Source organism: Corythoichthys intestinalis, chromosome 11, assembly GCF_030265065.1.
Source record: "Corythoichthys intestinalis isolate RoL2023-P3 chromosome 11, ASM3026506v1, whole genome shotgun sequence".
NCBI classification, from domain to species: Eukaryota; Metazoa; Chordata; class Actinopteri; order Syngnathiformes; family Syngnathidae; genus Corythoichthys; species Corythoichthys intestinalis.
In genome coordinates this window covers 47,842,370-47,861,985 of record NC_080405.1, presented here as the reverse complement: position 1 = coordinate 47,861,985, position 19,616 = coordinate 47,842,370, and the positions used below count along the sequence as shown (strand labels likewise).

Sequence of the window (19,616 nt, the reverse complement as noted above, 5' to 3'; positions counted from 1 at the left end):
TAGATTTTAAAAAAGGCATGGCCGATATTTTTTTGCCGATTCCGATACTTTGAAAATGACGTGATCGGGCCCGATCGATCGGCATCCCGATTGATCGGGACATTTCTAGTCACGACGCTCGTGGTTTGGCCCACATAAGGCTGTAAGTTGTTTCCGCTAATATATGTTTGTGTATGCATTTGTAACTAAGTTTACAGCTACAATTTCTGGAGTTACGTGTGAGCGATTTGCTACGAGAATTATAAATACGTTAACTTTTGTAGCATTTAAGCTCGATGACTTTTGTTTGCCATATTAGGCTAATTTAATTTCCTAAATTTCCATATTGAGCAGACTGGATGGATGTTTGAACACCAATTGTTTTGTGTCCAGTGTTTTATTTTTAAAGTTTTTTAAAGTGCGTGCTGTTTTGAAAATAAGTGTACATATGTGTGTTACAGCTTTGCAAATGGTCAAAAGTGGAGGAAGTAAAAAGCTTCAAAAAGCACAATTGCCTTATATGCTGTCTGTAAAGCTGAACAACTTCACGTTTAATGAGGACAGAACACAGCATATTAATGAAGTAAATTAAAAAATAAGATACTGTGAGGTACAATAAGGTACTGTTTATGCAACCCCCCCCCCCCAAAAAAAAACGAGACAAAATGGCGGGCGACACTAGTAAAGTCGAAATCGCGCAAGTCGAGTACGTCAAAAACCGAGGACTACCTGTATATTTGAAAAATTACAAACTTGATCCTTTTAACCTGATTCCGATCATCTGAAAAATGGCGCTACTGGCCTGATTTCCGATCACGTGATCAGATCGGGGACATCCCTAATGTATAATATGCCGTTTATCCAGGCTTGCCGTATATAAAAGGGACACAGAATCTGCACACTTGCTGCTTTTATGAAGTATAACAAACTTTAGCATATTACCAAAAAAAAAAAAAACAACAATTGCACATTCTGAGATGTGACTATTGCGCATCCGCACATTGCGATGGTGATGTTCAAACGATATATTGTGCATACTAAAGATGCCTTAAGAAAATACGTAAATGTAGAAATATCAAATAAGGAAACGCATGCAAAAACTATTTTGATGTAATGAAAAGGTAATAAAAGATTCCATAAAAACACAAATAGTAAGTACTCGCCATTTTTAACCGATGTGCGCATGTGTGGCACGACTCACCGCGTAGAAGAAATTGCAGAACACCGGTAATGTTCTACGTCATCACCCCGAGCGTCCATAGCGCGCATAAAACATGGCGCCCTCCGTTGGTCAAAACTTGTACTAAATATTATAGATTTTTAAATCAATGGCAATGTTTTATGTGTTTCTAATAACATATTTTAGTAAAAGAGAACAATTGTGGCTTATTAGCGCTTACAAGCCTTTTTTGGTTGTTTTGGGAGTATTTCAGGGAGGTTTTTCTTCTATTGGTGGTGAAAATACATCCTTCCTTTTACTGTTTTTATCAGTCGCTTTGGTGCAAACAACTCGTTCAGTGTTCATAACATTGTGTCATCTGTTCACATCAAAAAGCAGTCTGGTTTCTTTGAACAAGTTGGAAATGCATTAGTACATCCTTGCAAAGAGTCTGTACAATTCTCTGATGTTTCCTACATTATCGGTCACTTATGTCAAATTGCTCGAAATGTATTATCACTGGTCTCGATTGAATAGTCTCACCCCCACGGCATTTATTTCTAATTCTGTCCTAAAGTTGTATGGCTAGAGCAGAACACAGCCTTTCAATGTTTGACAATGGAAGGACAAGAATTGGCAGAGGACGGAGGTGAGGCAGAGGAGGAAGAGGACAGACATACTTTGCGTGTTCCTGATAAGATAAGAGCATGGCTCAGGGGTCCCCAAACCACGGCACGCGGGCCAGATACGGCCCGCCTCCACATTTGGTCCGGCCCCCTGAACATTATATAGTGTTATTTATTTCCTGGCTTTTTTCTGTGAAGAACCCAGAGAGGGTTATTATCTATTTAATTAATAGTGTTATTATTATTTATTATTATATTATCTGTAAACATCTTCTTCGTACACAATTTCCATTCATTTCCTATTAGGGACAAACAGTGGCGCATCCCCCCTTAGCAACAGTAGCTGACGTCATGAATATTAATGAGTGGAAGTGACGTGTTGCTTGCGGTATGCCATTAGAACAGGGGTCTGCAACCCTTTTCCTCGAGAGCTGCTATCCAGCTTGTTTTTCATGTCTCCCGCCTTTAACACACCTGAATCAAATAATCAGGATTGTTATCAGGCTCCTGCAGAGCTTGCTGATGAGCTGATCATTTGATTCAGGTGTGTTACAGGAGGGAGACATTGAAAACAAGCTGGATAGTGGCTCTCGAGGACCAAGGCTGCAGACCCCTGAATTTAGCTAGGTTCATATTGCAGGTCTTAATGCACAAATCCGATTTTTTCGTGTTTTTCCGACTCGAGTGAGGCATTAACCTGACGGTCTGAACGGGACAAGTCGCATAGAAGTGGACCATTTCAAATCCGATCTGGGTAACTTTCGTATGTGGTTTAAATCCGATCTGTGCCACATTTTTCCAGAATGTCGCGGTGGTCTAAACTGGCAAGTCTCCCAAATCGGAATTCATGCAGCAATTACTGTACCAGTGTTGTCACAGATTACTTGAAAGTAATTTAATTACTGATTACTGATTACTCCTCCAAAAAGTAATCTAGTTACTTTACTGATTACTTTATTATCAAAGTAACCAAGTTACTTTAAAAGTAATTTGTCGGTTACTTTGCCCAATTTTTCTCCCTCTCCCAAACTTTTGACTTTTGACTCGCTCTTTTGTCCCCCCCCCTCCTCCACACACACACACATACACACAAAGTCACACTCCGCCTATGGTTACAAAATATAACTATAAAATGTACGTAAAGGCTGGTTACAAACTGTAAAAGTGCTGGCTGTCTCGTTACCTGATGGCTTTGTTTCGATCTTTGTCACGTTGTGCTGTAATTCCAAGTGGTTCCTTGAATTATTAGCGGTCGACTGCCCTTTTGAGCCAGCGCAAAGTTTGCGACGCACGGAGATATTTTTGGTCATCTTTATTGGAGAGAAATGTGAAGTCATGGCTGTATGTCCAATAAGCAAATGCAGCCGTTTGTATGACAAAAAATCCGATTTGTGCATTAGGACCTGCGGTGCGAGCCTAGCCTTAGACACATTCTAGTAGAGAAACTCAGTGTCAGTATTAGCGATCAGACAGCATAGAATAGGATGCCAACATATCCACACTCACAAGGGATTTACGCAAATGCTGGGTTTTACACCTCACGCCTGATTAGTGTACACTCACCCCTCCCAATCAATTATGTTTCTGACTTGCACCTCTGGATAAGAGCAACACTTGTCGACCATATTCTCAATCATGGCCTTACATTTTTTTTTTTTGCTCTGCATAGTGTTGTCATTTTCATTTCTGTATTGCAATGACATGGTCTGTCAACAAATGCTAAAAACTAGGGTTGTTCCGATCATGTTTTTTTGCTCCCGATCCGATCCCGATCGTTTTAGTTTGAGTATCTGCCGATCCCGATATTTCCCGATCCGATTGCTTTTTTTTTGCTCCCGATAATTTTTCCCGATCATATACATTTTGGCAATGCATTAAGAAAAAAATGAATAAAACTCGGACGAATATATACATTCAACATACAGTACATAAGTACTGTATTTGTTTATCATGACAATAAATCCTCAAGATGGCATTTACATTATTAACATTCTTTCTGTGAGAGGGATCCACGGATAGAAAGACTTGTAATTCTTAAAGGATAAATGTGACTTTGTATATTGTGACTAAATATTGCCATCTAGTGTATTTGTCGAGCTTTCAGTAAATGATACTGTAGCCATTTAACTTCTGCCCAAATGCATGATGGGAAGTGCAACCATGACTGCGTCGTGGTACCAATTGATATATCTTCTCTGCGTTGGGAAATAACATAGGGTGTTAAGAAAAAGATCAACTACTACCTTTCTTCCCCACATTGCTCCCCACGAGTATTCTAATCGTTGGGAGAGGGATTTGTAAGGCTTTAGCCATTTAAAAAAAGGCTCCAAAGGCTGCAGAAATTCACTTTTCTCATTTTACGCTGCCTTTTAGCTCTATATACTGTATGGGTAAAGCGGTGCCATTATAGATTAAACGCAACAATGCGTGAGTGGGTCGTGCAGCGCATGCGTTAATTGCGTTAAATATTGTAACGTAATAAATGTAAAAAATATTCTCGCTGTTAACGCGATAAATTTGATAACCCTACCTTAAGCTTAAACTAAAGACTCTGGAAGAGTGTAACACATTATGTCTGTAACGTTAATTACAATTACAAAACGATTTAATTTAAAAAAAAATATATATATATATATATATATATATATATATATTTTTTTTTTTTTTTTTTTAAATTAATTAATTTATTTATTTATTTTAAAAAGGCATGTCCGAAATTTTTTTGCCGATACTTTAAAAATGACGTGATCCCGATCGATCGGGACATCTCTACTAAAAACAGTAAAAATATCAAGCAAATCTTGTCCATTCCGTTGCAATCAATCTAAAAAATGTTTCCATTCGATATACTGTAAGGGCTTTCGCTCAATCCAGGTTAAAAACGGTTACACTCCCTTTTCTTTTTCTGATTTAGTCTATTAATTTTTCAGACTCGGCAGTGAACTCAAACATTTTCTCTTATTTTAACACACATCCTAAGTGAGCACTTAGAACATCCGCAGCCTCTGGAGCCTTTTTTGCATCCACCACCTCCAATAACAAGCCGGTCCGTCCGCGCCTCCTCTCGTGCGTCACGGCTCCCCCTCCTAACGGTTTTATTAGAGTGCTCGTTGGCTGCTGTTCTCAGCCAGCAGGTTGCTGCGCTAGCCAGAGGCAGCATCATTTCCTGACTCGGAGTCACACTTGTCAGCGCCACGTTTTCTTAAGGGCCGGAGGTGGGGGGTGGATGACAATGATGATGATATTTTTTCGCACAGGATGTTCACATGGAGTGATACAAGTTTTTATGCTTCTTATGGCGGCGCGTGCAATGTCTGGTGAGTGCAACTTTTCATTTGATTTTAAATGATACCTCACTCTTGTCATTGCAAAGACTCACGAGCGCCACACATTTGCTTTTTAAGTTGTAATTGAAAAAAAATTGAGCTGATATTTAATCTGCTAATTTCTTATATTGTGGCACCATGCATAGTAGACCAAATGCAATTGTAGGACCACTAAAGACCTCTATACGTTGATAAATTCTAACCTTTCAAAGGCCCTTGAGACATTCTATTGAATCTTTAAGTGCATTAACGCCACTGTAATCTTTGGTTAAATATTGATTCTGTTCTTCCCAGTAAATAGACGCCTCTCATTGATTGATTGTACTGCTAATTAAACACACTATTCAATAATACCGTATTGGCCCGAATATAAGACAGCCCTGATTATAAGACGACCACCTCTTTTTTAAGACTCAAGTATGAAAAAAGACTTTTTGAACACCAAATTAATTTTTATACAGAAAAATTACAGTACATCTGAAACAAATGATTATAACAATATATTTGAGAGAAAAAGCATGTTATTTCGCCGCATTCAAATCTTAATATCTGAACATTTAAATACGTAAACTAAAGTGCAATCACATTCGTAAATGAATGGCTTCTGGTTTTTGAAATGTAAATAAACCAATCTATTGTGATAAAACAACAAAATTGCAATAACTGCATTAACCATCAAAGTGAAGTCTAACTGGAACTGTAGTCTTGAAACAAATCTGAATAAGGAAAAACATTGCAATACAATAATGCAAACTGGTTAAACTTTAGACTAGCTGAGATCTGTCATGACCAGAACATGGCCGGTATGTTAACGTAACATACAGTGGGGCAAATAAGTATTTAGTCAACCACAAATTGTGCAAGTTCTCCTACTTGAAAAGATTAGAGAGGCCTGTAATTGTCAACATGGGTGAACGAGAGAAGGATTGTGGGGAAAAAAAACAGAAAATCACATTGTTTGATTTTTAAAGAATCTATTTCCAAATTAGAGTGGAAAATAAGTATTTGGTCACCAAAGAGGTATAACATCTTCTAATGAGGTCTTACGAGGCTCCACTCGTTACCTGTATTAATGGCACCTGTTTTAACTCATTATCGGTATAAAAGACACCTGTCCACAAACTCAGTCAGTCACACTCCAAACTCCACTATGGCCAAGACCAAAGAGCTGTCGAAGGACACCAGAGACAAAATTGTAGACCTGCACCAGGCTGGGAAGACTGAATCTGCAATAAGTAAAACGCTTGGTGTAAAGAAATCAACTGTGGGAGCATTTATTAGAAAATGGAAGACATACAAGACCACTGATAATCTCCCTCGATCCGGGGCTCCATGCAAGATCTCACCCCGTGGCGTCAAAATGATAACAAGAACGGTGAGCAAAAATCCCAGAACCACACGGGGGGACCAAGTGAATGACCTGCAGAGAACTGGGACCACAGAAACAAAGGCTACTATCAGTAACACACACAGCCAGGGACTCAAATCCTGCACTGCTGGACGTGTCCCCCTGCTGAAGCCAGTACACGTCCAGGCCTGTCTGTGGTTCACTAGAGAGCATTTGGATGATCCAGAAGAGGACTGGGAGAATGTGTTACGGTCAGATGAAACCAAAATAGAACTTTTTGGTAGAAACACAGGTTCTCGTGTTTGGAGGAGAAAGAACACTGAATTGCATCCGAAGAACACCATACCCACTGTGAAGCATGGGGGTGGAAACATCATGCTTTGGGGCTGTTTTTCTGCAAAGGGACCAGGACGACTGATCTGTGTAAATGAAAGAATGAATGGGGTCATGTATCGAGATATTTTGAGTGAAAATCTCCTTCCATCGGCAAGGGCATTGAAGATGAGACGTGGCTGGGTTTTTCAGCATGACATTGATCCAAAACACACAGCCAGGGCAACAAAGGAGTGGCTTCGTAAGAAGCATTTCAAGGTCCTGGAGTGGCCTAGCCAGTCTTCAGGTCTCAACCCCCTAGAAAATCTGCGGAGGGAGTTGAAAGTCCGTGTTGCCCAATGACAGCCCCAAAACATCACTGGTCTAGAGGAGATCTGCATGGAGGAATGGGCCAAAATACCAGCAACAGTGTGTGAAAAGCTTGTGAAGAGTTACAGAAAACGTTTGGCCTCCGTTTTTGCCAACAAAGTATTGCGATGAACTTATGGTATTGACCAAATACTTATTTTCCACCATGATTTGCAAATAAATTCTTTAAAAATCAAACAAAGTGATTTTCTGGGGTTTTTTTCACATTCTGTCTCTAATGGTTGAGGTTTAACCATGTTGACAATTACAGGTCTCTCTAATATTTTCAAGTGGGAGAACTTGCACAATTAGTAGTTGACTAAATACTTATTTTCCCCACTGTATGTTACAAGATGCCTGAACAACAAAATGCGAACGTGGCCGGTATGTTAACGTAACATAGCTATTAAGAGTAATTCAGATAACTATACCATAAAGAACATGCTAACAAGTTTACCAAACCATCAGTGTCACTCCAAAACACCAAAATAACATGTGAAATGATGTAATAATGTGTTAATAATTTCTCACATAAGTCGCAACAGAGTATAAATCGCACCCCCAGCCAAACTATGAAAAAAACTTCGATTTATAATCCGAAAAATACGGTAATCAAAAATCGGACCCGATCACGTCTTTTTCAGAGGATCGGAATCGGGTAAATCGTGTTTTTAAAATCTGTTTTATTCTTTAGTACTAACTCATTGGCTGTTTTAGTGATAGACATCCAATCCATTTTGATTGGGAGGGATGGCAGCGAACATTTGATCAGTGGTATCGGTACGGAAATAGTACCATCGGTATCGGGGATAACTAAGAAATAACAGGCCGATGCTACACAAAATGGAGTGCTTGTCGGCTTTCCAAAGATGATGACAGATGTCCAATCCTTTGGTGACCAATAATTCTTCTTCTGTGAATCGAAATAAGTGAATGAATGAATTGAACGAGTTTATCACTACTGGACATCTAATCGATTTGGACTGAACAATGAGTTAAACAGTGTCTGACCTAGCCATGATGGCAAAATTTTACATTCAAGTCCGTACATTTTTTTTTTTCCCCCATCGGTGCTGGCTGGGCATAGGCGGGGTTTGACTTTTGTGGCAGAGGGGGAAAAAACATGTTGATGACCCCGAAACGCGGTGTCAGCGATAAAATTAACTTACAAGATATATGCTCGGTTAGTATCTTAGCCCATACTCGTAAATCCAGCCATCCCAGTTATGTGGGTGTGCATGTGTGTGAGCGCACGCGTTTTTCTGTGGAGAAGTAAAAGCCGATTTTTGCGTTTTTCCTGTCACTCACACCCTTGATATGGTACCCCGGTTCTGGCTCTGTTGTACAATTCGCGTCTTAACCCTTAGATGCATAAGTGGGTCAAAAATTACCCGGTGATGTTGTTTTCTTCGGAATGAAAAATTGTTATCAGTTCATATTGTTATCAGTTCATATTATAAAAAACATGTTTTTGATATAATGCCATTCAAATTTTTTATGGACTTATTATACATTTGAAGAAATTGTCATTTTTGTTTTACTACCCTAAGCTTCCACAAGTGGGTCAAAAATGACTGGCTCTGTTGTATAATTGGCGTCTTAACCCTTAGATGCATAAGTGGGTCAAAAATTACCCGGTGAGGTTGTTTTCTTGAAATATCTTCGGAATGAAAAATTGTTATCGGTTCATATTGTTATCAGTTCATATTATAAAAAACATGTTTTTGATATAATGCCATTCAAATTTTTGATGAATTTTTTATACATTTGAAGAAATTGTAATTTTTGTATTACTACCCTAAGCTTCCACAAGTGGCTCAAAAATGACCCACATTGACACTATGGAATCCAATGGGAATCTTTCATTCTTCTCAACTTTGGCTGCTAGGAATAAATTTACCGTGGACTAGGTATGTAAAAAGTGACATCCCTTAAGAAGATTATTTTACACAGCAAGAGCTGATACTTGTACTGTAAGTATTATGTCCATATAGTATTTTGTGTGTCTTTCATGACTCTTTATTATTATTTATCAACAAATTAGCATACTTCATAACTAGCTAGCTAACTAAGGCTAGGTTCATGCCGCAGGTCCTAATGCGCAATTCCGATTTTTGTCATATCTGTTTTTTTTTGGCGTACCCGTTCAGACTGCCTTTTTGTCCATTGAGCCTGTTCAAGTATCACACATGCGCTCTTATTCGCAGTCCGAGGTGCACTGAGCAAACTGGCCCGCATGCGCAGGAGCATTGGAGCAGAGAGAAAACCGAGCATTGTCAGGCTTATTCTCAACCCATTTTATGTTTTTATGACTGTTGTCAAGCCCGCTCCTTCCACAAAAGCCGCGTTCGAGCTAGGCGCTAATGCTAATGCACAGCTGCACCACTACCGTGGCACCCTGTCTCTCTCGCTCTTTGCTGATGTTAATTGCTGAATGAATTCCAATTTGGGGGACTTGACAGTTCGGACCGCAGCCACATTCTGGAAAAATGTGGCCCAGAGGGGATTTAAACAACATACGAATGAGACCTGGATCGAATTTGAAAATGGTCCACTTTTATGCGACTTTTCCCATTCAGTCGAGTTGGAAAAACACGAAAAAATCGGATTTGTGCTAGATTTACAGCTGAAATGGTCCTACAGATTTTGGATGATGGCGAGGCAGTGACAGGGTTGGACTCAAGTGTCCGAAATTTCTGATGATGAGGACCCAGACTATTGTCCAGGTGGCAGTGGCAGTTGTCCACCTGGAAATCCAACTGAACATGATCAATCTGACTCATAAGATTCTACTTATGTGTCCTCTGAAGAAGAAAGTGTCAAAATCATGGCTGACAGAATGAGTTGGTAGGGCTCTTATTGGAGAGAATTACCTCCCACCCAGGGCAGAACACAGAGCCACAATATCCTCAGAAAAGGTCTTAGCACCGCTGTCTCACCAAAAAGATGCATGGGAGCTCTTCATCACTGATACAAGGAAGGATGAAGTCTATTGCTGTTCTGGTTTTTTTTTTTTTTTTTTTTCCTTCTCCAAAAAATGTTAATTAAATCATAAAGATATTTCAAGCATGACATCATTCTTGTGTGGCCCTAAATATCATACTAATTAATATACAAGTGATTATTCTTCTCCAAAATGGCATAAAAACACATTGGTTCTAATATGGGTCATTTTTGACCCACTTATGGAAGAGTGTAGGGTCTAGTAACTTGTGTATCTCAAGGTTAAGTGGACAAATTGAAACTCTCACAATTTGGGCAGTTCTCTCCGGCGTTTCATGGTCGACATCTTCAATCTTTGGTTGGTGCTCAGTAGCTGTTGTCGTTTTTGAATGCTTAGATTGGGGAAAAAAACGATTTATATCTATCTTGTTTCTTCTGTCCTCAAGTGGTTTTGGTTTAGCAAAGCAAATTACTGTCTCTAAGGTGCTAGTCACATGATCTGTTTGAAAATTAATTTTGATCCATTATTTAAAAAAAAAAAAAAGTTCATTCATTTTTGTTGTTTGTTTTATTACTTTACAATTTTTATCGACAACATTTTACCGGCAAAGTCTTAATTTTAAATTCATGTATTGGAAAGTAAATTACATGCAATGACAATTTAGGCCACCGGGGAGCTGTAACTTGGGTGGCAAACATGTCTTTTAGGGTGCCAATTGCCTCCCCATGCCACCCTGGAGCATCCATCCATGGCCGCAATGCAAATGTTAGTGTTAGTCAAACATTAACATTTGCATTGCTGCAGTCATTCTCCTTTGCTCTCAGCCTTCACACTGAAAATACGCTTTCGTCTCTCATCTATGCACATGGAAAAAAAGATGTGAAAGCAAAGACGTCTTTGTGGAGCATCCCTGCAGAGAAAGTCCATCTTTCTTTGAAGTCACCGATAGAACGCAAGCAGTGGGATGCCGATAAGATCTTATCCTAGCACGTCACCAAACGCTTTAGTGCAATTTGTTCACCGCCGCTTTAAATCGCCAAGAAAGTATGGGAAAAAAAGATGAAAAAGTATTTAAGTAGGGTGTTTAGCATGCATTTTGATGAGTTTGTCAGAGGGTTTCAGAAACACCTCCACAAAATCCCTTTTGAGATTTTACGAGTTATTTAAACTCGTCAGCAATGGCAAATGAAAAACTGAATATCGCTGGTAACTATTAATGCATTTTTCAGTGGGAGTCAACTCTTAGCGGTGTAATTTTCCAAAAATTTTCTTTTGAGTTTCACGAGTTATCATAATTGTGTTTTTCGCACATTTTTCTTTTTCCAACATATTGATTCGTCAATTTTCCGCAATGGCACCACCAGGGGGTGGCCACGGTCCCTACAATATTTTTGGCCACCCTATGGCGCGGGAAGTGGGGTGTTGAGGGTGCTGCAGCACCACCTTGTGTTAAACCGAGGCTTATCGGACCTTTTAATTTTTAAATGTGTTCATTTGTCATTGCCATCTAGCTGCAGGGAGTTGCATTATAGTACTCGGGCGCTTTTATTTCCAATACAAAAACTCCAACACACACTGTAATGCAGGGGTGTCCAAACTTTTTGCAAAGGGGGCCAGATTTGATGTGATAAAAATGTGGGGGGCCGACCTTGGCTGACGTTCTTTACGTAGAACATTATATTTAAGCAAATTTTAGCAAGCCGTTCTCTGTGTCACATTTGCTTTATTTATTTATTTATTTATTTTATTAATAATTTCAACAATCTCGCAACTAGCCTTTGTGGTGGTCTCTTTCGACTCTCGGGCTCTTGCGAAATACTGCTGCTGTGAAGTTAAACTATCTTCAAGTTGCTTCAATTTGTCGCTACGCATCTTCCCTGTAATCTTGTTGTAAATGTCAGCATGTCTTGTTTGGTAATATCGCCTCACATTGAACTCTTTAAAAACAGCGACTGTCTCTTTGCAAATAAGGCAAACACAGTTGTTGCGTATTTTATTGAAGAAATAGTCCCATTTCCACCTATCCTTCAAGCGTCGGCCGTCGCAGTCAACTTTCTTGTTTTTGTTGATTGTCGCCATTTTAGAAAATTGGGTGTAAAGGGTCACACGGGGTAATGTTTCTTAGAGTGCTGCTGCGTTTTAGTGGGTAAATGAGGAGCAGCATTTATTGTGTCAGCTACTTCATATGCTGGTAGCAGTACTGCTGACCAAATTATTAAGTCTGTGTTATTATGACAGAGGCTGAGGGCCGGATGAAATTTGACCACGGGCCACATTTGGCCCCCGGGCCAGACTAGACATGTCTGTTGTAATCGAACGCTGCCTTTGTAGTTGCCTTTTAGTAGTAGTACGTAAACTATTCAGCATGTATGGAGAAAATGCGCAATCATGACAAATTTGGACCAAAACGGCTCTTCTTGGATGGGAAAAACAAAAAAAGCTGTGAGTGACTTCCAGCGCCGCTGCAATATAATGTCAGATTGTAGTAGCTGTAGAACTCAAAATTTTGACTGTACTGTTATGGGCTATGCATATTAAATCATTGGTAACATTAACTATAGCACAATACACTAAAGTATATCGGTAGGTGTGTCCTTAAGTCTTTCTGATAGTTTTTTCTGGCCTTTTACTGCAACAACATAATAAAAACCTGAAATTACAGTGGGGCAAAGTATTTAGTCAACCACCAATTGTGCAAGTTCTCCTACTTGAAAAGATTAGAGAGGCCTGTAATTGTCAACATGGGTAAACCTCAACCATGAAAGACACAAAAAAAACAAACAAAAAAAACTCACATTGTTTTATTTTTAAATAATTTATTTCCAAATTAGAGTGGAAAATAAGTATTTGGTCACCTACAAACAAGCAAGATTTCTGGCTGTCAAAGAGGTCTAACTTCTTCTAACGAGGTCTAACGAGTCTCCACTCGTTACCTGTATTAATGGCACCTGTTTTAACTCATTACTGGTATAAAAGACACCTGTCCACAATCTAAGTCAGTCACATTCCAAGACTACTGATAATCTCCCCCGAACTGGGGCTCCATGCAAGATCTCACCCTGTGGCGTCAAAATGATAACAACAACGGTAAGCAAAAATCCCAGAACCTGGGGGAACTGGTGAATGAGCTACAGAGAGCTGGGACCACAGTAACAAATGCTACTATCAGTAACACAATGCGCCGCCAGGGAGTCAAATCCCGCACTGCCAGACGTGTCCCCCTGCTGAAGCCAGTACACATCCAAGCCCGTCTGCGGTTCGCTCGAGAGCATTTGGATGATCCAGAAGAGGACTGGGAGAATGTGTTATGGTCAAATGAAACCAAAATACAACTTTTTGATAGAAACACAGGTTCTCGTGTTTGAAGGAGAAAGAACACTGAATTGCATCCGAAGAACACCATACCCACTGTGAAACATGGGGGTGGAAACGTCAGTTAATGCTTACCACAAACAAAAGCAAATAATGTTCCACAACAAACAGCAGCAATGAGGCCTACTGCACACACACACACTTTGCTCACCAGTTCAATGTTTTCAACTTACTCATATTATTAGCACAAACCAAACCAGGGGTGACACCTACGCACCATGGTACCTTTGCTTACTACCATAACAATCTACTCGTACCACAACAAAACCTTCTTAAAACCAGTTAACACCACAATGAGAGGCACTACGCCGCAGGTCACCCACACCAACAATAACACGCATAAAACAGTAGCTAATGCTAATGCTCTGTCTCTTGACTTGATAGGGATTAGTATTCTCAAGATTTTACACTGTACACTGCTGGCCAAAAGCATTGGCGGAGTTTGACTTTTGGGGCGGTGGGGGGCAGAACATCTTGATGACCCCAAAATGCAGTGTCAGCAATAAAATTAACTTACAAGAATATTTATAATAATGAGTTGAATTTTAAATCAGGCTGCTTAGGACAGCTATACTTTTCGGCAAGACAAGGCCGGCCCAGCCTATACGCAGGCTATGCAGCTGCTTAGGGCCCCTGACTACGAGGGGGGCCCCCAATCTGGCAACCTCATTTTATATGTTTTTAATAGAGCATAGTGAATAATGTGGCGCGCAATGCCATTTATCTATGCAAACATCCATTTTCTTGTCATTAGAATCTGGCAACCTGGGGAGTGACGTTGAATCTGCTTTGCGATGATTGGTGCTCAAGCTTGCTTGGAAAATAGATGCACGAATATGTCGAGGAGAATTTATCCTTCTGGAGCAGAGAAACAAAAAATCTGATTAATATACAAAATATGGACGTATGGGTTGGATTGCATGTATGGATTTCACAGTACACTGCGATGAAATGGTGGGCCAAAAATATGGGCCCCTTGGCATTATTTTGCTTGGGCCCCCAAATGGCCTCGGCCGGCCCTGCGGCACGATCGGCATCGATTGAAGATGGTACGCCCGCCGGTGTCGTGCCAACGTAGTACCCCAGTCAAAAATTGTATCACCTGGGCGGAGCCATATGGAGGAAATTTGTGTCTTCATTATTCTATCCCAAAAAAAGTTGCTTCAATAAAAAAATAATAATAATAATAATTTCAATCAAAGTATATATTTTCAATAATAAAGAAGTCACTTCAATCAAAAAAATGTGTTTGAATGCAACAATAAATTTGAAACTCAAAAAAATGCATTTGAAAGCTATTTTTCTTTGGATTGTTTTTTTTTTTTTTTTTTTGAGATTGAGGTCATTTTTTTTGTATGATGCAACTTTTTTGATTGAAGTAATGTTGTTTTACGTTTGGGCAACATTTTGGCTATTATTATTATTATTATTTTGCTTCAAGCAAAAAATATATATTTTCAAAAGAAAAATCACTTTAATCCAAAAAAAAAAAAAAATTCATAGAAAAAAAATTTTTGAATGCGAAAAAATATTTGAGACTCAAATATTTGCATACACTTAATTTTTCATTTTTTAAAAAATTTATTTTAGCAATCCTTTTTGTGTGACATTTGTGTCTAAATCATACAATCCCCTAAAAAAACATGTTCAAACAAAGAAAAAAAAACATTTGAAACATAAAATTGCCCACCCCTAATTTTATTTTTATTTTTTTCAAATAATATGCAAAGCAAATGACTGTCTAAGGTGCTCGTCACATGATCTGTTCGAAAAATAATTTTGACCCATTATAAAAATCTTTTCTTTTGTTCATTTCATTCATTTTTTGTTGTTTGCTTTATTACTTTACAGTTTATATATATATATATATATATATATATATATATATATATATATATATATATACAGTGCTGTGCAAAAGTTTTAGGCAAGTGTCCTGCCTAAAACTTATATATATATATATATATATATATATATATATATATATATATATATATATATATATATATTAGGGCTGTCAAATGATTGAAATTTTTAATCGAGTTAATTACAGCTTAAAAATTAATTAATCGAAATTATCGCAATTAATCGCAATTCAAACCATCTATATAATATGCCATATTTTTCTGTAAATTATTGTTGGAATGGAAGGATAAGACACAAGATGGATATACACATTCAACATACTGTACATAAGGACTGTATTTGTTTATTATAACAATAAATCAACAAGATGGCATTAACATTAACATTCTGTTAAAGCGATCCATGGATAGAAAGACTTGTAGTTCTTAAAAGAAAAATGTTAGTGCAAGTTATAGAAATTTTATATTAAAACCCCTCTTAAGGTTTTCGTTTTAATAAAATTTGTAATATTTTCAATCAAAAAATAAACTAGTAGCTCGCCATTGTTGATGTCAATAATTACTGACACAATGCTAATGGGTGCTGAAGCCTATAAAATCAGTCGCACCCAAGCGCCAGCAGAGGGCGGCAAAACTCCATAAAACACAATTAACAAGTGAGCATTTCACTGTACCGTCATTTAAATATGTCTGAGCGGGGAATCTGCGTTAATTGTGTCAAATATTAATTTTTAATTGTGTCAAATATTTTAATGTGATTAATTTAAAAAATTAATTAACGCCCGGCAACGCGATAATTTTGACAGCCCTAATGTATATGTGTATATATATATATATGTATACAGGAAAGTCAATTATATGCATTGACACTTTTTGGCCATCGGGGGCGGGAGGCGTGGACCCCCCCCCCTTAAACTCCGCTTATGGCCAAAAGTATTGGCACCCCTGCAATTCTGTTAGTTAATGCTCAATTTCTCCCAGAAAATGATTGATTACAAATGCTTTGGTAGTAATATCTTCATTTGTTTTGCCTGCAATGAAAAAATCACAGAGAATGGGGGAAAAAAACTAAATCAGTATCATTATACATAAAACTCTAAAAATGGGCCGGACAAAAGTACTGGCACCCTTTGAATAATCATGTGATGCTTCTCTAATTTGCGTAATTAACAGCGCCTGTTACTTACCTGGAGCACATAACAGGTGGTGGCAATAACTAAATCACACTTGCAGCCATATAAAATGGATTAAAGTCCACTCAACCTCCTGTCCAGTGTCCTTGTGTGTACCACATTGAGTATGGAGAAAAGAAAGAAGACCTAAGAACTGTCTGAGGACTTGACAAGCAAAATTTAGAAGAAGCATGGGCAATCTCAAGGCTACAAGTCCATCTCCAAAGACCTGAATGTTCCTGTGTCTACCGTGCGCACTGTGCCCAACCTCCCTAGATCTGGAAGGAAAGAAAAATAGACGAGAGATTTCAACGAAAGATGGCATGATGAATCTCGTGAGTAAAACCCAGAAAATCTTTGCAATATATGTATGGCGAGGATAGTGTGGTGCTATACTTTCGTATTGGAGTGCCGGGAAGGTCTTCGGGAAATGACATCATCAGGTGGTGGCCGGCAGGGGAGCAAGGCACGTCGCTTGTTGCTAAGGTGTTGCTATGGCAGTCACTCAAAAACTACGCGGTCAATTAAAAATTTTGGTAATATTAGTTTTGAGATGGCTAATGATGCAGTCAAAACAATTTACCCATGTAAAATGCTCATGAATTGAAGTCTTTACCTGCCCTTTAAGGACCGCTAATTGGCTGCCACTGATGTCCCTGGACATCCAATCAAAAAACGGATTGGACGTCTAGTGCTGTCAATAGTACTAAAAGATGAGCATTCAAGGTCAATCCTCACGGTTTAAATGAATTGGACTAACGGTCTATTAAGTCAATGGCTGGCAGTGGCTTAATTGTGGGTCTTCACTTGTTAATTTTAGGGTACTTAAAGGTCACTTGTTGATTTTGGGTCACTTAATTTACAGTGGGGCAAATAAGTATTTAGTCAACCACTAATTGTGCAAGTTCTCCCACACAGAGAGGCCTGTAATTGTCAACATGGGTAAACCTCAACCATGAGAGACAGAATGTGGAAAACAAACAGAAAATCACATTGTTTGATTTTTTTTATTTTTTTATTTTTTTTTTAAATAATTTATTTGCAAATCATGGTGGAAAATAAGTATTTGGTCATTGCCAAAAGTTTATGTCAATACTTTGTTATGTACCCTTTGTTGGCAATAACGGAGGGCAAACGTTTTCTGTAACTCTTCAATAGCTTTTTAAACACTGTTGCTGGTATTTTGGCCCATTCCTCTATGCAGATCTCCTCTAGAGCAGTGATGTTTTGGGGCTGTCGTTGGGCAACACGGACTTTCAACTCCCTCCACAGATTTTCTATGGGGTTGAGATCTGGAGACTGGCTAGGCCACTCCAGGACCTTGAAATGCTTCTTACGAAGCCACTCCTTTGTTGTCCTGGCTGGGTGTTTGGTAAATGGTAATGGTAAGGGATCATTGTCATGCTGAAAGACACAGCCACGTCTCATCTTCAATGCCCTTGCGGATGGAAGGATATTTTCACTCAAAATCTCTCGATACGTGGCCCCATTCATTCTTTCCTTTACACAGATCAGTCGTCCTGGTCCCTTTGCAGAAAAATGGCCCCAAAGCATGATGTTTCCACCCCCATGCTTCACAGTGGGTATAGTGTTCTTCGGATGCAATTCAGTATTCTTTCTCCTCCAAACACGAGAACAGGTGTTTCTACCAAAAAGTTTTATTTTGGTTTCATCTGACAATAACACATTCTCCCAGTCCTCTTCTGGATCATCCAAATGCTCTCTAGCGAACCGCAGACCGGCCTGGACGTGTACTTTCTTAGCAGGGGCACACGTCTGGCAGTGCAGGATTTGAGTCCTTGACAGCGCATTGTGTTACTGATAGTAGCCTTTGTTAATGTGGTCCCAGCTCTCTGTAGGTCATTCACTAGGTCCCCCAGTGTGGTTCTGGGATTTTTCCTCACCGTTCTTATCATTTTGACGCCACGGGGTGAGATCTTGCATGGAGCCCCAGATCGAGGGAGATTATCAGTGGTCTTGTATGTCTTCCATTTTCTAATAATTGCTCCCACAGTTGATTTCTTTACTTCAAGCGTTTTACCTATTGCAGATTCAGTCTTCCCAGCATGTCTACAATTTTGTCTCTAGTGTCCTTTGACAGCTCTTTGGTCTTGGCAATAGTGGATTTTTGAGTTTGACTGACTGAGGTTGTGGACAGGTTTCTTTTATACCGATAATGAGTTAAAACAGGTGCCATTAATACATGTAACGAGTGGAGCCTCGTTAGACCTCGTTAGAAGAAGTTAGACCTCTTTGACAGCCAGAAATCTTGCTTGTTTGTAGGTGACCAAATACTCATTTTCCACTCTAATTTGGAAATAAATTCTTTAAAAATCAAACAATGGGATTTTGTTTTTTTTTGTTTGGTTTTTTTTCCCACTTTCTCTCTCATGGTTGAGGTTTACCCATGTTGAGAATTACAGGCCTCTCTAATCTTTTCAAGTAGGAGAATTTGGACAATTGGTGGTTGACTAAATACTTATTTGCCCCACTGTAACTCAATGCAAACACTTTCAAAACAAACCATTGCAACGCCACTCTAATTAAACGAATACTCGAAGCAGCAAAATTGGATTCGAAGCTTTTTCTCTTATCGAATTACTCGAGTTCATTGATTAATCGTTGCGCCACTAATTTTAATATGGTATTGGTACAGTCTCGGCCAATAGCACAATAGCACATGGTGATCGAAATTAGTATCAGGAGTCAAATGGTATTGGCTCAACTTGAAAATAAACAATTTTTTGTTGTTGTTGTTGTTGTCGGGCTTGTCTGTGGGGGAATAGTCATTTTTCCTTTGTAAATAAAAGCCCTGTTGATTCTGAGCGATGCCAATGCCAGGAAAGAAACCAATCCTGACATCTTGATAGCCTAAGATGGTCAAATTGTTCAGGGGTACTCCTGTGAGAAATATTCCTGGATTTGTCACATTTGTAATGTATGTAAATAATGTGGCAAAGATGTCATTTTCTCATGGCGGCAGCATTAAATAAAGCTGTCACTCAAGTGTCACCTCAGCTTTGGATCGTGGCGTGGGTAATGTCTTGAAGGAGCGGCCGTGTGTAACATGCTTTGATCCACCTATGTGCAGCAGGTAATCATGTCATTAGTCCAGAAAGACTTTCATTCCGTAATCAATCCAAT

The 19,616-nt window shown here is 39.0% G+C and overlaps 1 protein-coding gene across 3 annotated transcripts in view; it reads left to right on the top strand.

The window, feature by feature from the left end:
- The window catches only part of rxfp1 (relaxin family peptide receptor 1), a 124,287-nt gene that overhangs the window by 12,647 nt on the left and 92,024 nt on the right, over nucleotides 1-19,616 (top strand). For 2 of the 3 annotated variants that reach the window (XM_057850229.1, XM_057850228.1), the window contains exon 1: nucleotides 4,947-5,081. The exons of the other annotated variant lie outside the window; for it this stretch is intronic. In XM_057850229.1, coding sequence (XP_057706212.1) covers nucleotides 4,991-5,081 — 91 coding nt within the window. In that variant the 5' untranslated portion in view covers nucleotides 4,947-4,990. Of the gene's footprint in view, nucleotides 1-4,946; nucleotides 5,082-19,616 lie in introns of those variants that run through there. 3 annotated transcript variants of the gene reach the window in all.